Source organism: Brachycentrus maculatus, unplaced genomic scaffold (assembly GCF_059751285.1).
Source record: "Brachycentrus maculatus isolate JH-2025_06_01 unplaced genomic scaffold, ASM5975128v1 h1tg000034l, whole genome shotgun sequence".
NCBI lineage: Eukaryota > Metazoa > Arthropoda > Insecta > Trichoptera > Brachycentridae > Brachycentrus > Brachycentrus maculatus.
This window is the reverse complement of record NW_028280788.1, coordinates 71185-93850: the sequence shown is the minus strand read 5'-3', so window position 1 is coordinate 93850 and position 22666 is coordinate 71185. Positions and strand designations below refer to the sequence as shown.

The following is a 22666-nucleotide window of genomic DNA, read 5'->3' as shown; positions in this document are numbered from 1 at the left end:
AAAGAGATGGTCCGACATAGCCGCTGTGGGTGGGTAGAAAAGGCTACAAGCAGCCACTGACCGGACGAAATGGAAAGAAGGGGAAGAGGCCTATATCTAGCAGCGGAGGACAGAGGGCTCATGAGGAAGAAGAAGAAGCGGAGACAAATCCATAATTTGTAAACAATGGCTTGTGAAAAAAATAAACTCAAAATATTGTGAAAAATCACTATTATTTATTTTGACCCTCTTGGGTATCGAACCAGGGTCCTTCAGCACGGTAGCCGTACGTGCTTACCACTATACTATGGAGGTAGACAAAATGAAAATAACTTTTGCCCAAATAAGAAATTATACCTAAGGTTATATATCGCTCACTCCTTTCAACAACATCATATATCAAAAATCGACAATTTTTAGTTGTGCATGTTTTTGGAATGCCCAAAAATGTACTATATTCCAGCTAAAGCGGCATATTTTAAACTTAATATTTACCCGCTACAGGGCAGAAAGTGTTGTTTTTGCATTTGGAAGAAAAGGTATTGTTTAATAATTTTTTAAAATAAACTGAACATTTTTTAAATGGAGAAAAAACATTCAGGTTTTACCTAAAAGGGTCTGTTGCACAGTGAAAAGTTCAATAAGTGGCTTGATATTTATTTTAAATACATACCATTATATTTTTAAACTTACTACATATATGACGTTGTTGAAAGGAAAGAGCGATATGTGATATGGAATAAAGTGCCATTCAACTGTCTTTTTCTATTTCAAATACCTCATAATTTAATTGAGTATGTTTCATCCATGAATATGAAAGGTGGAATTAAAAAAAAAGATTTTTTGAAACAAGTAATATTTGTTACTTATTACAATTATCAGCACCGAAGAATTATATATTTCTCATTAGCCTATAAATAATGTGTAAAATATACCTGTTTTATAGGTTTAAAGGATATCCTAATCCAATCTTCTATGTTTGTATCCAAAGTTCCACTCGGGTTCATTACAGAGTAAGGGTTCTCGTTACATTTGTCAGAACTCGAATCCAAAGTTATACAAGCAACCCAATTACACCTTATCTGGCCACTAAAATTAATACAATTATATGAAAATTATGAATCCGAACATTGGGTACTGCATCGAAATAATACAGTGTAATCTTAAACTTAAATTACAACAAAGTGAGGGCAGTCAGTCTTAACTCTTACCACTCTGTAGGCCAGACATTCTGGCCCGTATGATTCTAGTAGGCAGCTCCGTGGCCCACAATGTCTGGCCCGGCGCAGGTATAACTTTAATCACTGATTTCTCTATCACCCAAGTATATTCTACCAAAAAATATTTCAGAGACAGAGCATCCCAAAATTAGAGAACCAAAGTATTTATTTTAATGGTAGAAAAACGTAGCGTTTTTTTTATCAGAGTAGCTGATCAGTTATGAGGAAAAATGGTCAGAGTGGAAAGGATTAAGATTACATTTACATAAGGCCAATTAACTCTATCCACGCGGCTCGCATAACCGTTTGTGTTTTACAAAACATTCCCCACACGCGGCTGACATAACCGTTTGTGTTTTCACTTAGGTCCAAGTTTCGAAACCTCAGTTCAACTTGGAGGGATTTTTTCATGGTGTGGAACATTGGATAAAATAATACGTCAATCTTTGGCCTTATGACATCTGTTGAAATATCTGACTAATAATTTGTAACATCGCAAGGATAAATAAAATAACAGATCCCTGATTTTTCTTGCGGTCGGTAATTAGTCCGCGCCATAATCATGCCCCATATCTGTCTCACTCTCGACGCTACGCATCGCCAGTGGGTAAGAGTGACACACGATGCGTGCTTAGATTTATTTATGTTACGATCTTATTTGTTTATATTATGATATATTTCAAGAATAATGTGACACAAGTGTATTATAGAGTACCAAAAAGGCACAATGAATCCCATTGAACGTTTTTGTTTAGGAAAATAAATCGTTTCTTAACTAAATACATGATAAAAGTAATCATTTTAAAAACAGCTAAATACCGCCGCGTACGGGGGTCTCTCAGGAACAAAGTTGACGCATTTAAAAGGTTAAGACGAGAAAATATTGGCATCTTGTGAATAGACATTTTGAGACAATGGGGTATTTTCATGCCTATTTTTCAACCATTTTAATTGAATTCGGAACGCTATTCATCTTTCAGTGCTAAAAGCTTCCTCACTAATTGTACATCAGATAAGCTTGTTTATTGGCCTGTTATAAACGCACATTCTAGGCCAGTCGGTTGCATGGTTACTTCACTTTGCAGAATGGCCCAGTTTTTATCTCAATTTGTATTTTTAAATTAAAGTACGGTAATTAAATATGCATATAAATTATGTTTATAGTATGTTCTCCTCCGATACCAGAAATAAATACTAAAATCAGTCAAAATTTTAGAAAAATATAGTCCATTTTGTACACACCTAAAAAGGACTACGTTTTTGTTAAAAGATCTTCAGCAATTTGAGCATACATATAAGAAAAATTCTCAGCATTAAAAGGTAGTATTAAAAAATAGAAAAAAGATGTGAAAAGGACAAAAGTAAGGACATCTTGGGCACTTGCCCTAGCCTGCGTAACTTTGATACTGCTAATTCGTAGTCCTTTAAAGAAGCCCTCTTGGACAAAATTATGCCAATGAGTTTAAAATATGATTATGACTACATATTACAATAATAAACTTACATATTAACAATAGGTACTGAGCTGATTTTAATGTCACCACAAATGACATCATTAAAGTTGATACTGTTCTGTATTGTACTTAGAACTGGGGTGATGAGCAGTACATTTATCTCAACCGGAATGATGACGCCAAAATGAATCTGAAACATAAAATAAAGTATGACAATACGAATCAAAGAAAAATAATTTCTAGTTTGATGGTGACCTAAGGAATATTTAGAATGTTAAATTAATATCTGGTTGGTAAATTTTACTTCCCATAAGTACTTAATCATAACTAATTAAGCACTATTTGTCTTTGCTACTGGCAACCCTATTTGCAGTATGATTGCTACTACATTCATGTTGGTCAACAAGATTATCTGCCATAAATTTTTCTACTTGTAACGTTTTCTTTAATCACTTGGTCGCTAGATCTTCTGCCTTTAATTAAAGTGTAATCAAACCCTAAATTGTCCAATTGTATTCTATCAATAATAAAATAAATACAATCCATATCTGAATATGTTAGGAAATATAATAAGAATAAGAAATACACTATATTAAAAGATATAGTGGAACCTCTCATAAAGAGAACCTCTTATAATGAGTAATTCGCATAGCGATCAAAAAAAGTGTAAAAGTTGCTCCATTAATGAGCGACATTTCGCATGAGTTACAGAGAAAGGTCAAGTCCCTTTTTCACGACATTAACTTGTGAGCTGGGACTTCTGCGCTAGTCAAAACAAAATGATTCCGGAATGAATTATGCTCGTAATGAGAGGTTCCACTGTATTACAATAAAATAATAAATTTGCAAAAAAAAACGGAAAAAATCAAGCATATTGAACCCAGGGAATTGAACCCGGGACCTCTACCACGGTAGCTAAACAGGTTAACCATTAAGGCAGAGACTGACCGGAGCATTTCGTCGTAACGTAACATGTTACGATGCGAGCATTCAGGCAGTCAGTACACCGAGCCGAGCTGTTCGCCGCTCGTTCCGAATGCTCCATCCGAAGTCGGACGCAATTTTAGGTTAGTACAGGGTTGCCAATCTCCGGGAAATTCCCCAAACTGCGGGGAATTTGTGGGTATTGGCACTATATATTTTTTTTTCTTCATTTGGAGTAAATTTATTAAAATCACAGAACCAAGAACCACGTCTTCGTTGTCCGACATTTTAACTACAGTACGAATGCAATGTTGCAAAGATTCATACAGATTTTGGGTTATTGATTCAGATTTTCAGATTTTTTGGTGTGACATATGGCAACACTTAGCACAAGGCCACTAGCGAGCACTGATCGCGGTCAGTTAGCAATGCCGTAACGTCATAACGTAACATGCTCGCCGCGAGCGATGTTACGATATTTTGTTACGACGAAATGCTCCGGTCAGTCTCCGCCTTTACACTACAGAGGTGGACAAAAGACAAATTACCTGTATGTTGACCAAACATGTCAATAGTTCAGTAGCCCCGTGCACCGCATTGTCCAAGAAATCTGGATTCATTTCGACAGTAGCGCTCATAGTCCTTGCCGCTCCTCGTTTTAGTTTATTGGGTATGGTCACATGAAGCCAGCGAGGCAACTTGTTCCTTTTCATAATTTTCAGGTTGACATCGCAAGGCGTGTAGTTGACTATTTCCACATCTATAGTCGCCTTGGAGGTAGAAAAAAAAAGTATTATATCGACGTGCCCTAAGTAAAGTGCTCTAACTACATTTTTGTCAATTTTGAGATATTTGGTGCATGTTATCAACTGGCCGTTATCTACAAATATAAACACAAAAAATATATATAAAATAAATTACGCCTAGTTTATTTGCATCGAATTTTCGAAATGAACTGAACTCCTAAAACGCTAATTACTTAATATTAACTAAGTATGTATAAAGTTTTAAAACGATTTGATACATTATTTTATCGTGTTTTTTTAATGAATAAACTAGTTTAGAATTTCAGATAAAATCGTTAATTAATATTATATATAATTAAAAATATTTCGAAAAGCTGTTTTTTAAAAAAAAATATTTAAACACAATTTATATCTTCATAATACATGGATTTCATGAAAGAAAAAAAAATTATGTAAAAAGAACCCACTCCCCAGAGAAAGTCGGACATCAATTTTTGTACTCCTGGAAAACTTGACAAATTGCAACTCATGACAGTCAAACAACTATATGCATATTAAAATTACTTTTCCAACCTACAGGAAAACACCTTTCAGTTTACAGCACACTAAACTACATCAGCGGTCTCAATTTCAGATAAATTTTATTTAGAGAATGGTATAATGAACAACACTTACAGATTTTCCCATGGTTATTGCACCAAAATTGAGACATTTTTTGCAGCTGTTGAAATTCAGAAAAGTTTTATAATCCAGCGATTCCTTGTTACTAAGAATCGGAGACACCCGTTGATAAATTTGTATGCGTTCTATAGCCAAGTCTATTTCTGAAGCCGGTGGGAATGTCTGAAAAAAGTGTTCAATACAATAAAATCTGGGTGGCTTTGAACTTGATCATCAATTGTAGATACAGGCACAGTGATTAGTACATGATACAACATAAGTTTTAAACAACAACATTCCTTTTGCTTGGAGTAGCAAAAGTAGATAAAATCAGACTGAATGCAGTCAAACTGTGCAATATTCCAGACGTATGTGTGGCAAAATATTATTTAACGAAAAGCAAAACTGAGATGAGCATTATCAATAAGGTAAAGAAAGGAAGGTAAAAGGTAAAGAAAGGAGGTTAACTCTCCCTTCCCGGTGTTGTGTACCTTGTACACATTGCTTCTAATAACCATCAATATCTTTATAAATATAATAAATACAAGGCTAAGATTTTAGGTATTCCTTCATAACATATTTACGCATTGATTAAAAAAATAATATTACTAATAATCAGAATTTATTGGGTACATCGGAGGTATTTTGTGAATATCGGAAACAAATTCGCGTACAAACAGCGTGTGAAGAGTGTACGGGAACCGCGACACTATATTCGCATCTCACTTTTGCATACTTGCACCGTGCAAGCGTGAGGAGCTCAAAGCTCAATGTTCTCTGGCTAGCTAGCGAGCTAGCAGCAGTAACTCTTGAGCTTTCGACAAGAATGGACCTATACTTGTTCCGTGAGCGTTGCCAGATGGTTTTTTAATGTTTTCAGCAAATAAATCTAAATTATTATAATTTTTTACTTCATTTATAAATAATTAAGGGGATTAGCTATGAACGTCCGTATTTTTCCGATATAAAATTGCAAATTTTTTATTGTGTAGTGACTACTCAACACCGGGACGCGTGTTTTATTTTAGCACCGGAAGGGAAAGGTTAAGGTGGTTTACTACAACATTTCTATAGCTCAGAGTTGCAAAAAAAGCAGACTGAATGCAGTAAAAACGTGTAATCTTTCAAAAGTATGTACGGAAAAATGTTATTTGACAAAATGCGAAACACAGAGATAAGTGTAATTAGTAAAGTGTAAAAGTAAAGAAAGGAGCGTTAAGATGGTTTGGGTCTTATCATCACCAGAAACATAAAAGTTACAATAGTTAGAAACATAAAACTCCTAACTACATAAAAGGTAATTTTACAGGAGGGGCAATAAAATTTTGAAAGCGAGTTCTCTCAATCATTAAGAACTTTATGCAGAGAAAAATCAGTAGCACAAGGAACACAGTACACAAATACAAACAGAATTGAATGTATGAAATTTAGGGTAGTTTTGAGGTGAGGAAATAGAGAAACATTTTTTTTTTAAAGATGAATATCTGTGTTTCTATTAGTTACAAAAATACTTCAATTTCATATTTATTTCTGTGAGGCTAAGCGGCTCATTATTAGAAATAGGTATCAAATTATGGTAGAGTGGGTTTCGAACCGAGAAACTCTGACTCAAAAGTCCGCGACACTAACCACGGAACCACAACCTGATACAAATTGACAATGCGAATGCGGCTTGAAGTAGAAGAAGACATTGCATCATCAAGTACACTAAATCATTGAAATTAGATAGTTTATATGAGTAGATGGATGTGTATGTAAGAGGTGAATCAAATCTGGAAATAGTAATTTGGCGATCTATCCTCTTTGCCTACCCTTGCAAAAAGAAGCTTCATAATGGTTATCTAGCTAGTTATGGCATACCTCATTCGCCACATCGATCCAGTCATTTTCCAATAGCATGTTGAAGTAATTCTTGGAGCAAGCGATCGGCAAATCATGATCATTGTACAGTCCTTCCTCCATCTCCATAGAAATGGGGGTGTTATGTACTGGTAAATCGTCATAGGGTGGGTCATCAATTTCTTCACTCAAAAGTGCGCCATAACTAGTCGATAACTGGTCAGACAATGTTCCGATGGCAGTGTAAGTGATTTCATGAGAGATCTATAATTCATTTAAACAATAATATATGACTTTTTTCCGAATTCCATGGACAGCTAGACGCACCAATGAGTCCATTCGCCAGGAACTACGCTTGGATGGCTTGACTCTGGCCAATGTCTGTACCCGACGGATTCTCCAGTTCTTTGGACACGTTGCGCGTGGCAACGAGGATAGCCTGGAACGACTAGTTGTGATTGGTAGCCTGGAGGGAAAGAGAAGGAGAGGAAGATCCCCCACACGATGGACCGATCAAATTAAGGCAGCAGCAGGCACCTCAGTGGTTGGAGCGCTACGTGCAGCGCAGTCAAGGGGTTACTGGAGAAGAGTCATTGCTTCTGCAAGGGTCACATCCCTCAGCAATGAGGAATAAGACGGAGAAGAAGAATACAACTTTTATATTTTTTTTACAAAAATGTTGGTAATATTAGTATATAACCACTCACCGAGATTTTTTTGTCTACCGGTTTCGTAGACGTACCCGTCTCTTCGTCAGGACAATCACTACCACAGCATGCGAACAATACTACCCTTCACTACCATAGCACATTTACACACTTAAAACTATACAAAATGTTTAACACGTGCGATTTTGGTCGACCCAATGACCAACATGCACTAGGGTTTGCAGCACAAACATGCATTAAGAGCCAATGTCTAACATGCACTAGGGATATGAGTAACAATAGGACTGGTTTATATACTCGTAGGTTGAAAGGAGTGGGCGGGGTTTGAATTGGATATTGACGAATATTGCTTAACCGATGTTGAATCAAATAATGGACTATAAGTAAAATTGATTTGGTTATTAACTAAAGGAATATTATTTATAAGTGCCTTCCGAATGTAAAAAAATTCCATGTTTTTAAGTTTATGTATATTTACTTAGTATGCACAATTTGAGTGATGAAACCTATTGGAGAGTGAGTTTTCGGGAACAAAACTACATATTTAGTATTTTTTTAAAAACTAATTACCCATAAATCCTCTATTAGAGGCTTGTCTGCAGGTAGGATAGTAAGGATAGGGAAGGTAAATGTGAAAAATACATCACAAATACCCAGACAAATTGAAAATAATTTTGCATTGAATTTATTTTGCACTTGGCGGGAATCGAACCCTCACCTCAGACCCACTTCGCTACAGCGCCTGTATAAAACTAATATTTGGCTCATTTATTAAAGTAAATATCAAACACTATTCCTCCTTCAACTCATTCCTCCACATATACTTTACTTACAATAACTCACTTGCTTAACCTGTCCGGGAGTATGGTCGTACATGATCATCCAAACAAAACATTCCTCAAAGGAGTATGGGTGTACATGAACACCAGCGCTTATAACTAAAGCCCGGTGACATTTATTTCTAACATGGCACTTATACTGCCATCTGTGGTTGTATTTAAACACTAAAATCATATTTACAACATTTTGAGTGTGTCCAAATACTTGTTCACGAAATCTGGATTATCTCCAATTACAGGAGTTATTTTCATATTATTTTTTGACATCTTATTAAAGATGAAGAAGAATATGGAAGTCTGGGCATTTAAGACTTCCATATTCTTCTTCATCTTTGATGAGATGTCAAAAAATAATACTAAAACCATACTTCAGATTATTTTTCTGTTTTACCCACGATATTTCACTTAAGAAAAATAATATTTGTATGACATCATCGTAATGACACTATCAAAGAAAACTCACGAAATAAAATATGAATAATTTTGATATAGATTTTGTTTACTGGTGCGAATATTTTTCATTATTCAAGGAAATTTAGTACTTGAAGCATGACTATGATATATATGGCTTCACATGTTAGCCAATGCTTTTGATAGTATAGATTTATTTGATATTTTGTTAACCACCTCGAAGACTGTACTTTCTCAGCATATTTTTTCTATGTTATAATGGATAAATTTAAATGTTGTGTTTCACTCTTTCTCGCTGCACAATGATAGTGTGTGAAGGAGACATGTATTTACCAGTGCTTACTATTTGTTATTTTATTATTACTTTATGTTTAAGACTTTTTGTTTCTCTATTAGTGTATTGATTAGTGTATTTTTATATTAGATACTGTATATATGTATTATGTTAAAGGGTTTAGCTGTTCAATAAATAAATAAATAGAATTATGAAAAAAAAATTAAAAAATACTCTCCAGGTACAGTTTTGACCCAAGAAACTCACTCTCGGACAGGTTAAAAGTTGAATAAAATGAGATCATAATAAGTGAATGAAAACTGTATACACATACTTGCTCATTGGGGCAGAACGGTAAATTGAGATATATCTGGGGGAAGAATCCCCACCCTTGCACTTGTATGCAGATGGGCTCCAAGTGCCCAATGACCAACTTCAGGCACTTATCGAACCAACCAAACAACCCAGGGTTTATCTCCACAAAGACATCGACAGACTGTTCAGCTTTCAAATGGCCAGAAGATGGAGAGATCAATAATATGCTCATTTCTAACTTATTCTGAGCCGAGTTCTCGATAACGTCTTCTGATTCAGAGAAGGAAAAGTCAAACGACAGTTTGCCAGTGTTTGATAACATAATTTTGTTTGTACGACTCTCGTAGAATACACATATCCCAAAATCTATGGTTGTTTTATCTATGAAATATTCGATATCGCTGCTACACGCTTGTATCATGAAGTATCTCGTTGGTCCACCTCTAGGGTAACACATGACGGTAGTTTTTACAAAGACAGGTGTCTTTGGATAGAATACAAGTGATAGTTTTTGAGATTCAAATGGTTTCAATTTCCCCTTTTCGGGCGTCAGTACTAATATATCGTAAAGCGAAAGCGATCGTATTTGAGATGGATCTCTGCGTGCATAGTAGTCAAAATCTTCAGCAAATGCCATATCGCCTAATGTGCCTTGCAATCTAAGACCTTCTGAGAGATTTTGATCAATTAAATTCTCTATATAAAGAAACGAATCGTGTTCACAGATGAATATCATTCTCGACAAATGTTCATCTAACGCATCTTTGAAATATTGGTAGCTTTTCTTTCTGTCCTTGTCAATCGCTATAGCGATGATTTCAATCAAGATTTCTTCGATTTCGTAGTATACTCTATGATCGGATATGAACAGATGTTTGGAGACAGACCATTCTAGTAATTTTTTAACCATTTCTTCACAGTTCTGCAAGTCTAATGTGTGTTTAAGTGACTCATCTGTGATAGAAGATCCGTCGCTTAGTGTGGTCCAGGTTTCAACTGATTCAGCCTGAAAAAGTTTAAAAAACAGTCTAAATAAACTTGCATATTTTAATTTATTGAAAGGTAGGTGCAGTAACCGCTCGCTGTACTAATCTTTGGATTTGAAAATTTATGCCCGTAAAACAATTTTTTTATTAGAATCTTTACGGCCAGGCAGTTTTTAGATTTTTTTTTTCAGAGTTCTGCTAGATTTTGAATTTGAGCGTCCAATCGCTAGGCACTAGTGGACAGGTAAGTAAGTACCTTCGTATTTTGATTTTATTACAATCTGTTTTTACATATATCGGCAACATTGGTCATTGGATTTGACTAAATGCCAAGCTGGGTAGATACTCTCTCTTCTTTAGGCCTCAGTTGGGCATGCTAATCCAGTTGATATATTAACACATTGAACTGCTTAAAAGCGTCTTTTACATACTGTTGATAGAGAGCGAGAGACGTTTATAAGCCTTCTATTTGCTTACTTTTGGTAGAGTGCGAGAGACGCCAAAAAACAATGTACAGATCAGAATTGGGTTTGCGGTTACTTGTGATTAGTATACTGAGAGTTGGGCGGCAGACTTTCTGAATATAATTAGGGTCGGGATTGATGAAAAAACCACCCGACAATAATGTGTTAACTTTATCCTAAATTAAGCTCCTATTTGCGCCTATTCTCTTATACGGCTGTAAAACATGGCACCTTACAAGGGCCCAGAACAGCCGTGTACTTAGCAATGAGAATAGGTATCTGCGAAGAATTTTAGGAGTGCGGTGGTTTGACTTTGTGAGAAGTGAAGAGATAAGGCGTAGAGCGCAGTAAGTCTTGGTCAAAACTGTCAACAAGAAGAGGCGATTCAGTTGGCTTGGCCATGTACTCCGCATGCCTCCCGAGAGCCTTAATCAAGCTTGCCTCTTTTACATCAGGTTTGCGCTGCCCAGGACGACCACTGCTGACAATTCGTCGGCAGTTCCAGTCTGAACTTCGGAACGCATACTTGACTTGGGGGGATGCAAGGAGCTGGCGGCCGACAGAAAAGCCTGGAGATAGATTGTGGAATCCACATAGGGAGCGGATATGGTTTAATAAATTCAGCCAGTATGTTATCATGCGGAACAATAGTATTTCATTCAGACTACAGTGCGTACCTCTGAATAAACGAGAGGTTGTATGAAGATGTTGTCCCACTTGAGTTTGTACTTCACCGTTAATGGGGTGACATTTTCAATCAGAATTTGGACAGATGTTGTGTTGTTGGGAATGCACTCTAGGTCCACGTGTATGGGTGTGAATACCACATCCGGGTAGTTTATTTCTCCCAGAAGCTTTATTTTATCCTGTAAACATGAAATCCATTATAACAAAACTTGAAACTTCTTGAAAAAAAGAGAGATTCAATGTGAAAGACAAAGAGAGAAAGAGAGAGAGAGAGATCTCAAAAGAAAAACATTACAAAATTTGCATAAATGATTCCTCACTGATATAATCAAAGAATCTTCGTCTTCCAACCCTTATCTGCACCCAATGGTGCATAAGGCAACAATGCATCATATTGACACAGTGTTATCTTGACTGTTACTTACACAAAGGCAAGATGATCACTGCCTGCGCTTCAGGGACCACTCCAGGGTAATATTGAGTAAATATTAGAGTGTTAAGTCACTAATATTTATTTTAACCCCCACCTGGAGATCGAACCCGGGACATCCTGCACGGTAGCTAAACACGCTAACCAGTACACCACGGAGGCGGAAAAAAAAAATCACAGTACACCAACAAAAAAAATGTAAGTAATCACAAAACACTGATAAATACATATTACTAACACAATGCATGGTACTCAGTTGTTCTATTTTAAGCGTTGCTTGAATGTCACTCTCTTTTGACCCACTTCCGTGGCGACGGAATGTATGGCTCTCTTTCTCTTTCTCTCTAAATTATATCTTTCTTCTCTCTCGTGTAACAAAATATGCCTAATAAACGTGACGCATCCTCGAAATATCACTCTCAATTCTCGTCCAATGATCGATCATCGAATCGCCGCCCAAGAAGCTTCATGTAAGAATTAAAATTGTAACTAAATGCAAACCTTTTTAGGATGTCCAATGTACTTGATTTTAAGGGCCCCGGTGAATTTCTCCAGCCTGTAATTTTGGCCAAAACTCCCGTTGAACAACAAGTTAACGTGAACATCTTCTCCAGTCCCTATGGTAAATGCATGGCCTTGTACCAAATCAAAATAATCTGCGAATTTCTTAATCACATCCTTGATATTGTCAATGTCAAATTCATCATCGCTTTCGGTGGAAAGGTTTCCATCGTTCAAGTCATCATTCACGTCCAAATGGAAATTGTGCATGTTTGGGTCGTTCTCCAATATGTCGGACAGCATCTTGGAGCAGATGTAGGGACACTTTTTGTTCTTGTTAATGTCCGAAGCGGTCTTTCCTAGGATGATTTGGAACGGGAACGCGGTGGAAATTTCGATATCGAGATCTGCCAGCGAAACATTTTTCAAGACAACATAATCTAAAAAAAAATAAATTTAATATCCAACTAGATTCGATAAAAAAGTATGAAAAATATTATAGTTATTGGCAACATAGAAAATATTGAATTTACATTTTGTAGTAAGAAAATAGACACAATAGAAATTGATAATTTCTAAGACGTACAGACACAATTAAAAAAAAAAAAAAAACTGACAATTAATGATGAATGTGGAAGATGCGAAGATTATTGTTTGCAAAGAGAGGTGTGGCGTTCTATTCATTCTGTCTGGGGAAGTGGCAAGATGGTTAGTTAGTTTAATAATAATAATAAAACCCTTATCCGCACCCGAATGGTGCATAGGGCACTGTGTCATATAAACGCAGTGTTATCTTGATCGTTTTACACATGAAGGAAAGGTGATCAGCCCTCCGCTTCAGGTACCAGTCCATGGTAATATTGAATAAATATTACAGTGAAAAAATCACTTATATTTATTTTACCCCCCTTGGGAATCGAACCCGGAACCTCTAGAACGGTAGCCGAGCGTGCTGACCATTACACTACGGAGGCGGACAGAATTAGTTTAGTTTTTAATATCTATCAGTTTTAAAATTGAAAGGTAACATGGTAAATACCAATCATTATTTTACTTAATTTTAACACATGTTTGAATATATTCATAATCATAATCATACATAGATGTTTGATAATAAAGTTAAACTAAAACTAACCGCCCTACACATACGAACGTACGTGATATGCGCCGTTTTCCTTCACCATTCCGCGCTAACCTGTATGACCTATGAAAGAAAGACCTATGACGAGAAAAGATATCTGTTCCAAAAATATTTAATGCCTACTGGATACACTGACAATTTTTTGTCAGGTTTCATCCTTGACAATGTTTTGTGACAACATAGTTGTGATTTTTTTGCTTGTTTATAAAAAAAATTGCCTGAAAATAACCCGATGGTAGGGTGGTTAGTAAAAATAATAATTTTGGGTTTGGTCATCAAAATATAGTTAAATTATTTTAAAACATCATGTATGCGTCAATTTGTTAAGCGGACACATTTAGATTAAAAGATTTAATTTTTAATTAATGTTTTACTTAGTAAATACCACTATTTCTTAAAATCTACTGTGACACGTGTTTCGATGCATTCCGCATCATTTTCAAACACCGTGTTTGAAAGTGAATACGGTGTTTGAAAATGATGCGCAATGCATCGAAACACGTGTCACAGTAGATTTTAAGAAATAGTGGTATTTACTAAGTAAAACATTAATTAAAAATGGATAGATTTTACCACAAAGTACTGCCAAATCAATAAATGAAATAAAAGATTAAAGTTGATAATGGTAATTTTTCATGACAAAAAATATGGACAATCTGGGGCGGTGCCAATAACTAACTGTTAACCTTACATACAAAAATACAAACCTAGAACAAAAAATTGTTTTTCGTAAGGTCCCTGATTGATCTGGAAGGTCATGACATTTTTGGACGCCTCAATTACTGGTTTGATAAAGTTGATTCTGACTTCAGACTCCAACAGCAGTTCCTTCTTGCCAAACTCTATAGCTCCGTAGAGGTACCAGCGCTCGCTGACGACTCGCTCCTTGTCGGAATATGCTTCCGCATACACGGTGGCACTCTCGAATGTGGCGAGCCGTACTTCAGATGGGGCGAAACGGAAGAATGTGCTGAGAAAAATATTTGAATTCACTTCACAAAGATAAAACAGCTTAAATAATTATACCCACAATATTTTGAGTGCGTTCAAATCTCGATCCCTCGGGAGTTTCTTTTTTTAAAAATGATGTAATTGATACCTCAGGAACATTTTTTTTGCATTTTACAATATACATATCATTCACTCCTTTCAACAACGTCATATATCAAAAAACTTTTCAGGAGATCGTTTTTAAAGTTTAAGAATATAATACAATGTATTAAAAATAAATATCAAGCCACTTATTGAACTTTTTACTGTGCAACAGATCTTTTTATGTAAAACCTGAATATTTTTTCTCCATTTGAAAAATATTTAGTTTATTTAAAAAATTAATAAAACAATACATTTTCTTCAAAATGCAAAAACAACACTTTCTGTGTGTAGCGGGTAAATATTAAGTTAAAAATATGCTGCTTTTGCTGGAATATAGTACATTTTACGGGCATTCCGAAAACATGCAAAACTGAAAATGTAAATTTTCATTCCGAAAACATGCAAAACTGAAAATGTAAATTTTCATTCCGAAGACATGCAGAACTGAAAATGTAAATTTTCATTCCGAAAACATGCAAAACTGAAAATTTACGATTTTTGATATATGACTTCGTTGAAAGGAGTGAGCGATATATAATATCGTTTTAGGGGGATTCGAACCCGCTCCCAGGTCCGGGTAGATTGGGCAGATGGATTGGACATACTGCGGCTCCGGATCTCCTTGCTTCCTCTTCAGCTCATTGACAGTGGACCACTTGAGATTGTGCGCCTTGGTCCCGTGGTTGGTCAAGTCTAGGGGAATTCTCAACCGCACCTGAGTCAGTTGGTAGCCAAGGTCTAATATCGGCTCCACACTGGGGTTAGTCACTATACTGGTGCTAACTCCCTTAGCACTTAGAGGAATTACCTAAAAGCATATAAAATATTATTTTCCACATAGTTGAAGAGGAATATAGGACATTTTGAGTATGTCCAAATACTTATTCACAAAATCTGGATTATCTCCAATTACAGGAGTTATTTTCATAGTATTTTTTGACATGTCATCAAAGATGAAGAAGAATATGGAGTCTTCCATCTCTTCTTTCATCTTTGATGAGTTGTCAAAAAATTATATAAAAATAACTCCTGTAATTGGAGATAATCCAGATATTGTGTGAACAAGTATTTGGATACACTCAAAATGTTATAAATAAATTATCTGGTCAAATTATAAGCTTAAATAATAAAAATGAAAATGGTATTTTCTGGTGTTTCTCATGTGTGTGATTATAATCCAGAATTCGGACCTCACATACTAATGTAAGAGTTTCTGCTTAATAAAAAGCTTCTTTACATCTCACCAATAGATGTCTCTAGTGAAGTTCTAGAATATAGGAGTCTAAGCATTTTTGATTCCCAGGGTGGGGGAGGTTAAATAAATGGAAGTGATTTTTTACTCTAATATTTATTCAATATTACCCTGGACTGGTAGCTGAAGCGGAGGGCTGATCACCTTTCCTTCATGTGTTAACGATTAAGACTAGTTTCGAAAGCTACAGATACTTCCATCTTCGGGTCTAAATATAAACTTTTTCATGTTAACCCTTACTGGTCCAATGTCGAATCTCATTCGACATTGATTTTTTCCTCTTAGGTCCCATGTCGGATGTTATTCGACATTTTTTCATCATTAGTATTATTTATTTAAATTCCAAGCTTACATTTTTGTCACTATCTATTACAACAGTATGTGGAGCAGAGGAAAAATAAATCCGATTGGAATGTAACTGTCTACCTAGATTTTTTTTTTAATTTTGGGGGACCGGAAAGGGTTAATATTTAGACCCGAAGATGGAACTGGATAACTAGAAAATGGATAACTAGTCGTTAAAATAAAATAAACATAATTCAAATGGTCTTTTAAATTTAAAACAAAAACTCATTACAGATACTCACAATATCCTTTGAGTTGTCAATACTGATAACCAGTTTATCATAAAAAACACCAGCATCCTTCAGTGTTAAACTAACTATCAAATTCACAGTCTCTTCAGCGGGAATGACTCCTTCCAACATATCAAGGGACCAGGAAGAAGATTGGTTGATCTGCAAAGATAATAATCAAATACATATGTGATTTTCTTAATTTTTTTATCACCATTGGCATACAATCTGCGATATCTTGGATAATGCCCGCTGCGCTTTTGGCACAATTTGTTAGGCACACAACATGGTAACCAAGATTCAAACCACAATTTGTCGGGGAATCGAACCCAGGACATCCAGTATGGTAGCCGAGCGTGCTGACCTATGAAGGGATAATCTAGTGTGGGCCAGTCAGGAACTTTTCGCTAATTGCTGGGAGAAAACCACATAAAATTCCTCAGAAGAAGCCTGACCGTTGACTGCATAAGTTTGGATTCCACACCGAAATTGTTTTGAACTAAATGTCATGACAAGTACTTACAAGTTTGCAAGTAAAGGGGGCATCTATGGGACAGTCGTTGGAGAGAGATACAGTCTTGGTATTGGTGTGCAAAACGCTGAGTTCTCCCCAATGGAGGGACTGTGGAGTGCAAGTCACTTTAGGGCCGACTCCAACCAATTCCACAAGACTCAAAAATACAGGGCATGAATCCCCAAATAGCTGAAAACTAATAAAAACAGGTTATCCAGATTATATTCTTTTAACCAGACAATAGAAATGTATCTTCCTCGAAAAAAAAAAGCACAGGTCCACTCTTGTCGGAAGCTCAAAAGCTACTGCCGCGGCATGCTGCTAGCCCGCTGGCTAGCCAGAGAAGATTGAGCTTTGAGCTCCTCACGCTTGCACAGTGCATGTGTGCAAGAGTGAGATGCGAATATAGTGTCGCGGTTCCCGCACACTCTTCACGCGTTGTTTATACGTGAATTTGTTGCCCATATTCACAAATGCATGCCACACGCGCACATACAGAAACGTCTGTGTAGTGATGATTTTATTCCCGATTTTATTCACAAATTATTTATTTCCGCCGCTGAAAATAAATAACTTTATTTTATAATATTTTCATGTACTACATAATTATATGATGAATACAAAAATTCTGGGCCTGTATCTATTATACTTTATATTCGCCTCCTTAGTGTAATGGTCAGCACGCTCGGCTACCGTTCTGGAGGTCCCGGGTTCGATTCCCAGGGGGGTCAAATAAATATAAGTGATTTTTTCACTGTAATATTTATTCAATATAACCCTGGACTGGTACCTGAAGCGGAGGGCTGATCACCTTTCCTTCATGTGTAATCGATCGAGATAACACTGCGTTTATATGAAGCAGTGCCCTATGCACCATTGGGGTGCGGATAAGGGTTTTATTATTATTATTGATATTCTCATTTGAAAAGTCGAGTTGTAGAAAATGCATATCACCGGGAGGGGAAGGTTAACCACCACTGAGTCACGGAACGCATGCCCATAAATTGGCCCATCTGGCTGTAAGGCATAAATTTTATAGATATTATGTACTTTGCTTGAAATTAAATTGATTTTAAAAATTCAGCCATACCCAACTTTGACGGCTTTACGCCCCAAGCTTTGCGTCTGCAATATAAGTCCAATTTGAAGAGTCTCATTTGTTTTTATGATTCCTTCTTTAGGTTCCACCTCCCACAGGACATCCGTTCTCTCAAGCTAAAAGAATATGAACAATAAAGCTCGTATGTACTATTGTAAAATACAAAGTAAATAATTGGTACTGTTCTATTTATTTTTTGACATCTCAACAAAGATTACGAATAATATGGAAGTCTCGGCATTTATAAGGCTTGCAACCTATCATTGCAAGTGATTACTTTATACTAACATTCACCATTCTACACATGATTGATAACCACACTACTCAAGTTCTTGGAAGTTCTATATAAATGAACCAATTTTGAAACATTATTCTTGAATCACTAGAACTTCACTAGAGACATCTATTGGTGAGACGAAAAGAAGCTTTTTATTAAGCAGTGAAGTTTTATTATTAGTGAAGTGAATTTATTATTAGTGAAGTTCTAGTGATTCAAGAATAATGTTTAAAATTGGTTCATATATTTGGAACTTCCAAGAATTTGAGTAGTGTGGAGTAGTGTAAATTTTGGAACTTGTATATATCCTTAAATTGACACATTCTTTCACATATTAGCACATTAGTTACGGCAATGTTTTGATAAAACTGTATCTTGAGGCGGGCGACATTAGACAGCTGTTTTATTATAATACAAGAATGCTCTGAGGTTTAACTCGAAAACAATACAAAAACGGTTAAATGGTCTCTAACGTCTCAAAATAAAATCATGTTAGTCCACAAATCACAAAAGTAAAAAAAATGTTAAAAACACTAATAAAATATTAGAAAATAACAACACAGTTTAACAACCGCCGAAAACTCAAAATCTGCGAATAAAAAATGATTTATGGGCTTTCCCCACACGCGTTTATTGCTTTGTAAGTACCAACTGCCGACTTAAGTAAAGGACAATGATCTTTGTATTTTATTTCATTTTAGGACAAAGAAAAAAACGCACCGTCTGTATCCATTGTTTAAAGTTAATTTGTAACATTTCCTTCAAAACAGATTACGACCATTAGCTATGTTTTGAACCAGTAAATAAAGTATTATTTTTTATATTACAACGACATCTATCCACTACACAACAAAAGCAAAAAGGCCAAGAGATTAGAAGTTTATGACGTGTTTTTTGTATACTAAATTGAAGGTAGCCGAAATGCACAAAAATGTGCACCCCGCCACCACACAAGGTTTCTGAAACGCACAAATATGTGCACACCGTACACAATGTGTTAATTCTCGGCACCATCTATGGCTGAGTTGAGTAAGCTTTATTTTTTATTTTCCATCTTCATATATTGAGATATCAATGTAAATACAGTGAAACCTCTTATAACGAGCATAATTTGTTCTTAAATCTTACTCACTAAGCGAAACATTTTTGTTTTGACTGGAGCGAAAGTCTCAACGTGTTCACGCACCGATCAAGAGCACCGATCCGAAAAAAGATGGACAAAAACACAAGCCAATCGTTGTTTTAAAACGCTAACTGACGTGCCGGACGGTAAAATTCTGTGTAATTCCGGGTAGTGGACAAACGCCCTTATACATTAAACAATTTTGCAACTCGATTGTTTTCAAAAATGGCAGTCTTATTTCAAATGACTAAAAAAGTAAGGTTACCTTTGAGGATGTGTAATAGAATCCCGGCAAATCCGTTGTATTCGTGAAGGTTATGACAGTCTTATTCTTGTGGTTGATGAAGCATTCCTCCATGCTTATGGAAGGGGTCTTGGATAGTATTTTAGGAGAAGCGGCAGTGAATTTGATCGGGATCACTAGAGGGTTAATCTCGGAATTTTGGAGACACAGTTCCAGAATGGTTTCCTGCTGTCTTTTAGCTCCGGCTATTAATTTAATCTAAAAAAATTACACTAAATTAAACAATTACCAGAAATAAACGAAATCTATTCTCTCTGCCTCTCCTCTAAAATGCCCAGACTTCCATATTCTTCTTCATCTATGTTGAGATGTAAAAAAAAATATGTTCATCTATGTTGAGATGTCAAAAAAATATGTTCATCTATGTTGATATGTCAAAAAAAATATGTTCATGTATGTTGAAATGTCAAAAAAAATATGTTCATCTATGTTGAGATGTCAAAAAAAAATATGTTCATCTATGTCGAGATGTCAACAACAGCAAAAATGTTCATCAATGTTGACATGTCCAAAAAAAATTTGTTCATCTATGTTGACATGTCAAAAAAATATGTTCATCTATGTTGACATGTCATAAAAATATGTTCATCTATGTTGACATATCAAAAAAAAATATGTTCATGTATGTTGAAATGTCAAAAAATATGTTCATCTATGTTGAGATGTCAAAAAAAAAATGTTCATCTATGTCGAGATGTCAACAACAGCAAAAATGTTCATCTATGTTGACATGTCCAAAAAAAATTTGTTCATCTATGTTGAGATGTCAAAAAAAATGTGTTCATCTATGTCGAGATGTCAACAACAGCAAAAATGTTCATCTATGTTGACATGTCAAAAAAAATATATATGTTCATCTATGTTGACATGTCAAAAAAAAATGTTCATCTATGTTGACATGTCAAAAAAAATGTTCATCTATGTTGACATGTCAAAAAAATTATAATATGTTCATCTATGTTGACATGTCAAAAAAATAATAATAATACTTTACTTTAATGAGAATCTCCTCTTTCGGAGCAATCTTACAGCTACTCGGCTGGATGGAGAATTCCCTCGGTAGAATAGGGAGATTGGGTTTGTCGGCTGTTGTTATGAAATTCAGCACATTGATGCTGGGAGAGACGACTCCATCGGTTGGAACTTTAAAATCAATTTCCAAGATTGATTCAGATATGTTCTCAATTTTTAAGTACTTGATTGTTTCAAACCCTGAAAATGTGAAACACGTAAAATGAGATAGGGTAGCAGCAGTGATAATCGATAAAAAAATATTATAAATTAATTGTTATAGTGATAATTGGTGTGGTACTAATGCAACATGTGGCTCTGTGAGCAGAGACCATTTTCTACCGACCTTTGCAGTCGCTGCGTTCAACATCTTACTAAATCATGGAAAAATACTTCGTTTAAAACTCAAAAGCTTTCTTCGTAAATAACGTTCATATTTTTTTTTTGGCATCTCATCTAAGATGAAGAAGAATACGGAAGTCTGGGCATTTGAGGGTGCATTCATGGGTAGAATTGGTGAATGTTGCACGTGTGTAAAGTGATCACATAAACCAGCCTATGACGGTCGTCAGCCCCGTAAATGCCCAGACCTCTATATTCTTCATCTTTGATGAGATGTCATAATTTGTTATAGTGGTGAGTTTAATTTTTATTCCTAAATTATGGATGGTTGAATTTTTTATTCTGGCGTCGGTGTATTTCTAGTGGTTGACCTTGAAAGTTTTATTTCATTTTATTGTATTGACAAATTAACAAGTAGGAACATTTTTAGAACAGTGGTCTGCTAGAAGATGTTCATCATATTGAAAATATCATATCATATCATAGTTCAGCAAATTCACAGGCCATACAAAATTCATACACTTACGGCTACAGTATTGTACATTAAAATATTTTTAATATTTTTTTATTTATTTATTTCTAAATACGTACCAATTGAAACAGTTCCAAAGTCAAGCAATTGAGGTTCTATTTTGATTGCTGGGGAGTTGACAACACCTCTGAAACCATTCATATCATGTATGATATAAATTATAATTCATATTGACAATAGTAATTTTTTAAATAAATCGGTTATTTGAGGCAACCCTTCCCTTACGGTGTTAAAAACTTCCGCGTGCACCGGTGATATGTATTTTGTACACCATATGAAAATGTGATTTAAAAATGGGAAAAATGTAAATATTCCTAAATGTTACTTTTATTGACCGTAGTTAAAATTGAAATGTATAAATTTTGTAATGTTAGCTCTGGTAGTTACCTAAAAAAGAGAAAAAAATACATCGCAGGTACACCCGCCTTAGCTAGAGTAGCGACACGACCATCTTGTACGACGACTAGCTAAAATGAGATTGTCGGAAACAGTATGTAGCTGTAAAGTGCGTCGGAAACAGTAAAGTACGGCACGCACGCATAATCTGAGAAACGTTTGTGCATTGGTGATTCTATCCCCGATTTTTTTTACTCCTTCCGCAAATGAATAACTTTATATTATAATATTGGGGGTAAAGGGGGGAGAGAGGTAGTACCTTTGTTTCGGGATGACTGGACACTGGGCCTCATCTTCCCTAGGGTGAAAAGAGATATCAAGCTCTCTTGTCACCAAGACCGTCATGCGTGGTGAAGAGCCACATCCTACACGAGGTGCCCCTGTTTACGCTGAACATGATGGATCTAGACTAGGAAGTCGATAAACATCCCTGGTGGAGGGCAGCAGTACCCACCAGTATTGGCTGGAGGCTGAAGATGAATGACATCGGCAAGGCTCTCGACCAGATTACTACAGGCATGGTCAGGAGGACTTTAATGGCTTTAGTACTGCGATACGGAAGGCAACGGGAAACCACTGTATTATTCTCCCAAGAAAGTATTATGGAA

General features: G+C 35.7%; 1 protein-coding gene across 2 annotated transcripts in view; it reads right to left on the bottom strand.

Annotated features, from left to right (window-relative positions):
• The window catches only part of LOC148312720 (axonemal central pair apparatus protein HYDIN-like), an 84917-nt gene that overhangs the window by 42132 nt on the left and 20119 nt on the right, over positions 1 to 22666 (bottom strand). For both annotated transcript variants that reach the window (XM_088274345.1, XM_088274353.1), the window contains 16 exons: positions 21722 to 21789; positions 20772 to 20989; positions 19739 to 19975; positions 18065 to 18189; positions 16984 to 17170; positions 16473 to 16622; positions 15239 to 15441; positions 14246 to 14508; positions 12398 to 12837; positions 11457 to 11645; positions 9349 to 10335; positions 6844 to 7086; positions 4999 to 5166; positions 4126 to 4347; positions 2704 to 2843; positions 915 to 1068 (listed from right to left, as the gene is read on the bottom strand). In XM_088274345.1, the coding sequence (XP_088130471.1) occupies positions 915 to 1068; positions 2704 to 2843; positions 4126 to 4347; positions 4999 to 5166; positions 6844 to 7086; positions 9349 to 10335; positions 11457 to 11645; positions 12398 to 12837; positions 14246 to 14508; positions 15239 to 15441; positions 16473 to 16622; positions 16984 to 17170; positions 18065 to 18189; positions 19739 to 19975; positions 20772 to 20989; positions 21722 to 21789 (3994 nt within the window). The remainder of the gene's footprint in view (positions 1 to 914; positions 1069 to 2703; positions 2844 to 4125; positions 4348 to 4998; positions 5167 to 6843; positions 7087 to 9348; positions 10336 to 11456; positions 11646 to 12397; positions 12838 to 14245; positions 14509 to 15238; positions 15442 to 16472; positions 16623 to 16983; positions 17171 to 18064; positions 18190 to 19738; positions 19976 to 20771; positions 20990 to 21721; positions 21790 to 22666) is intronic.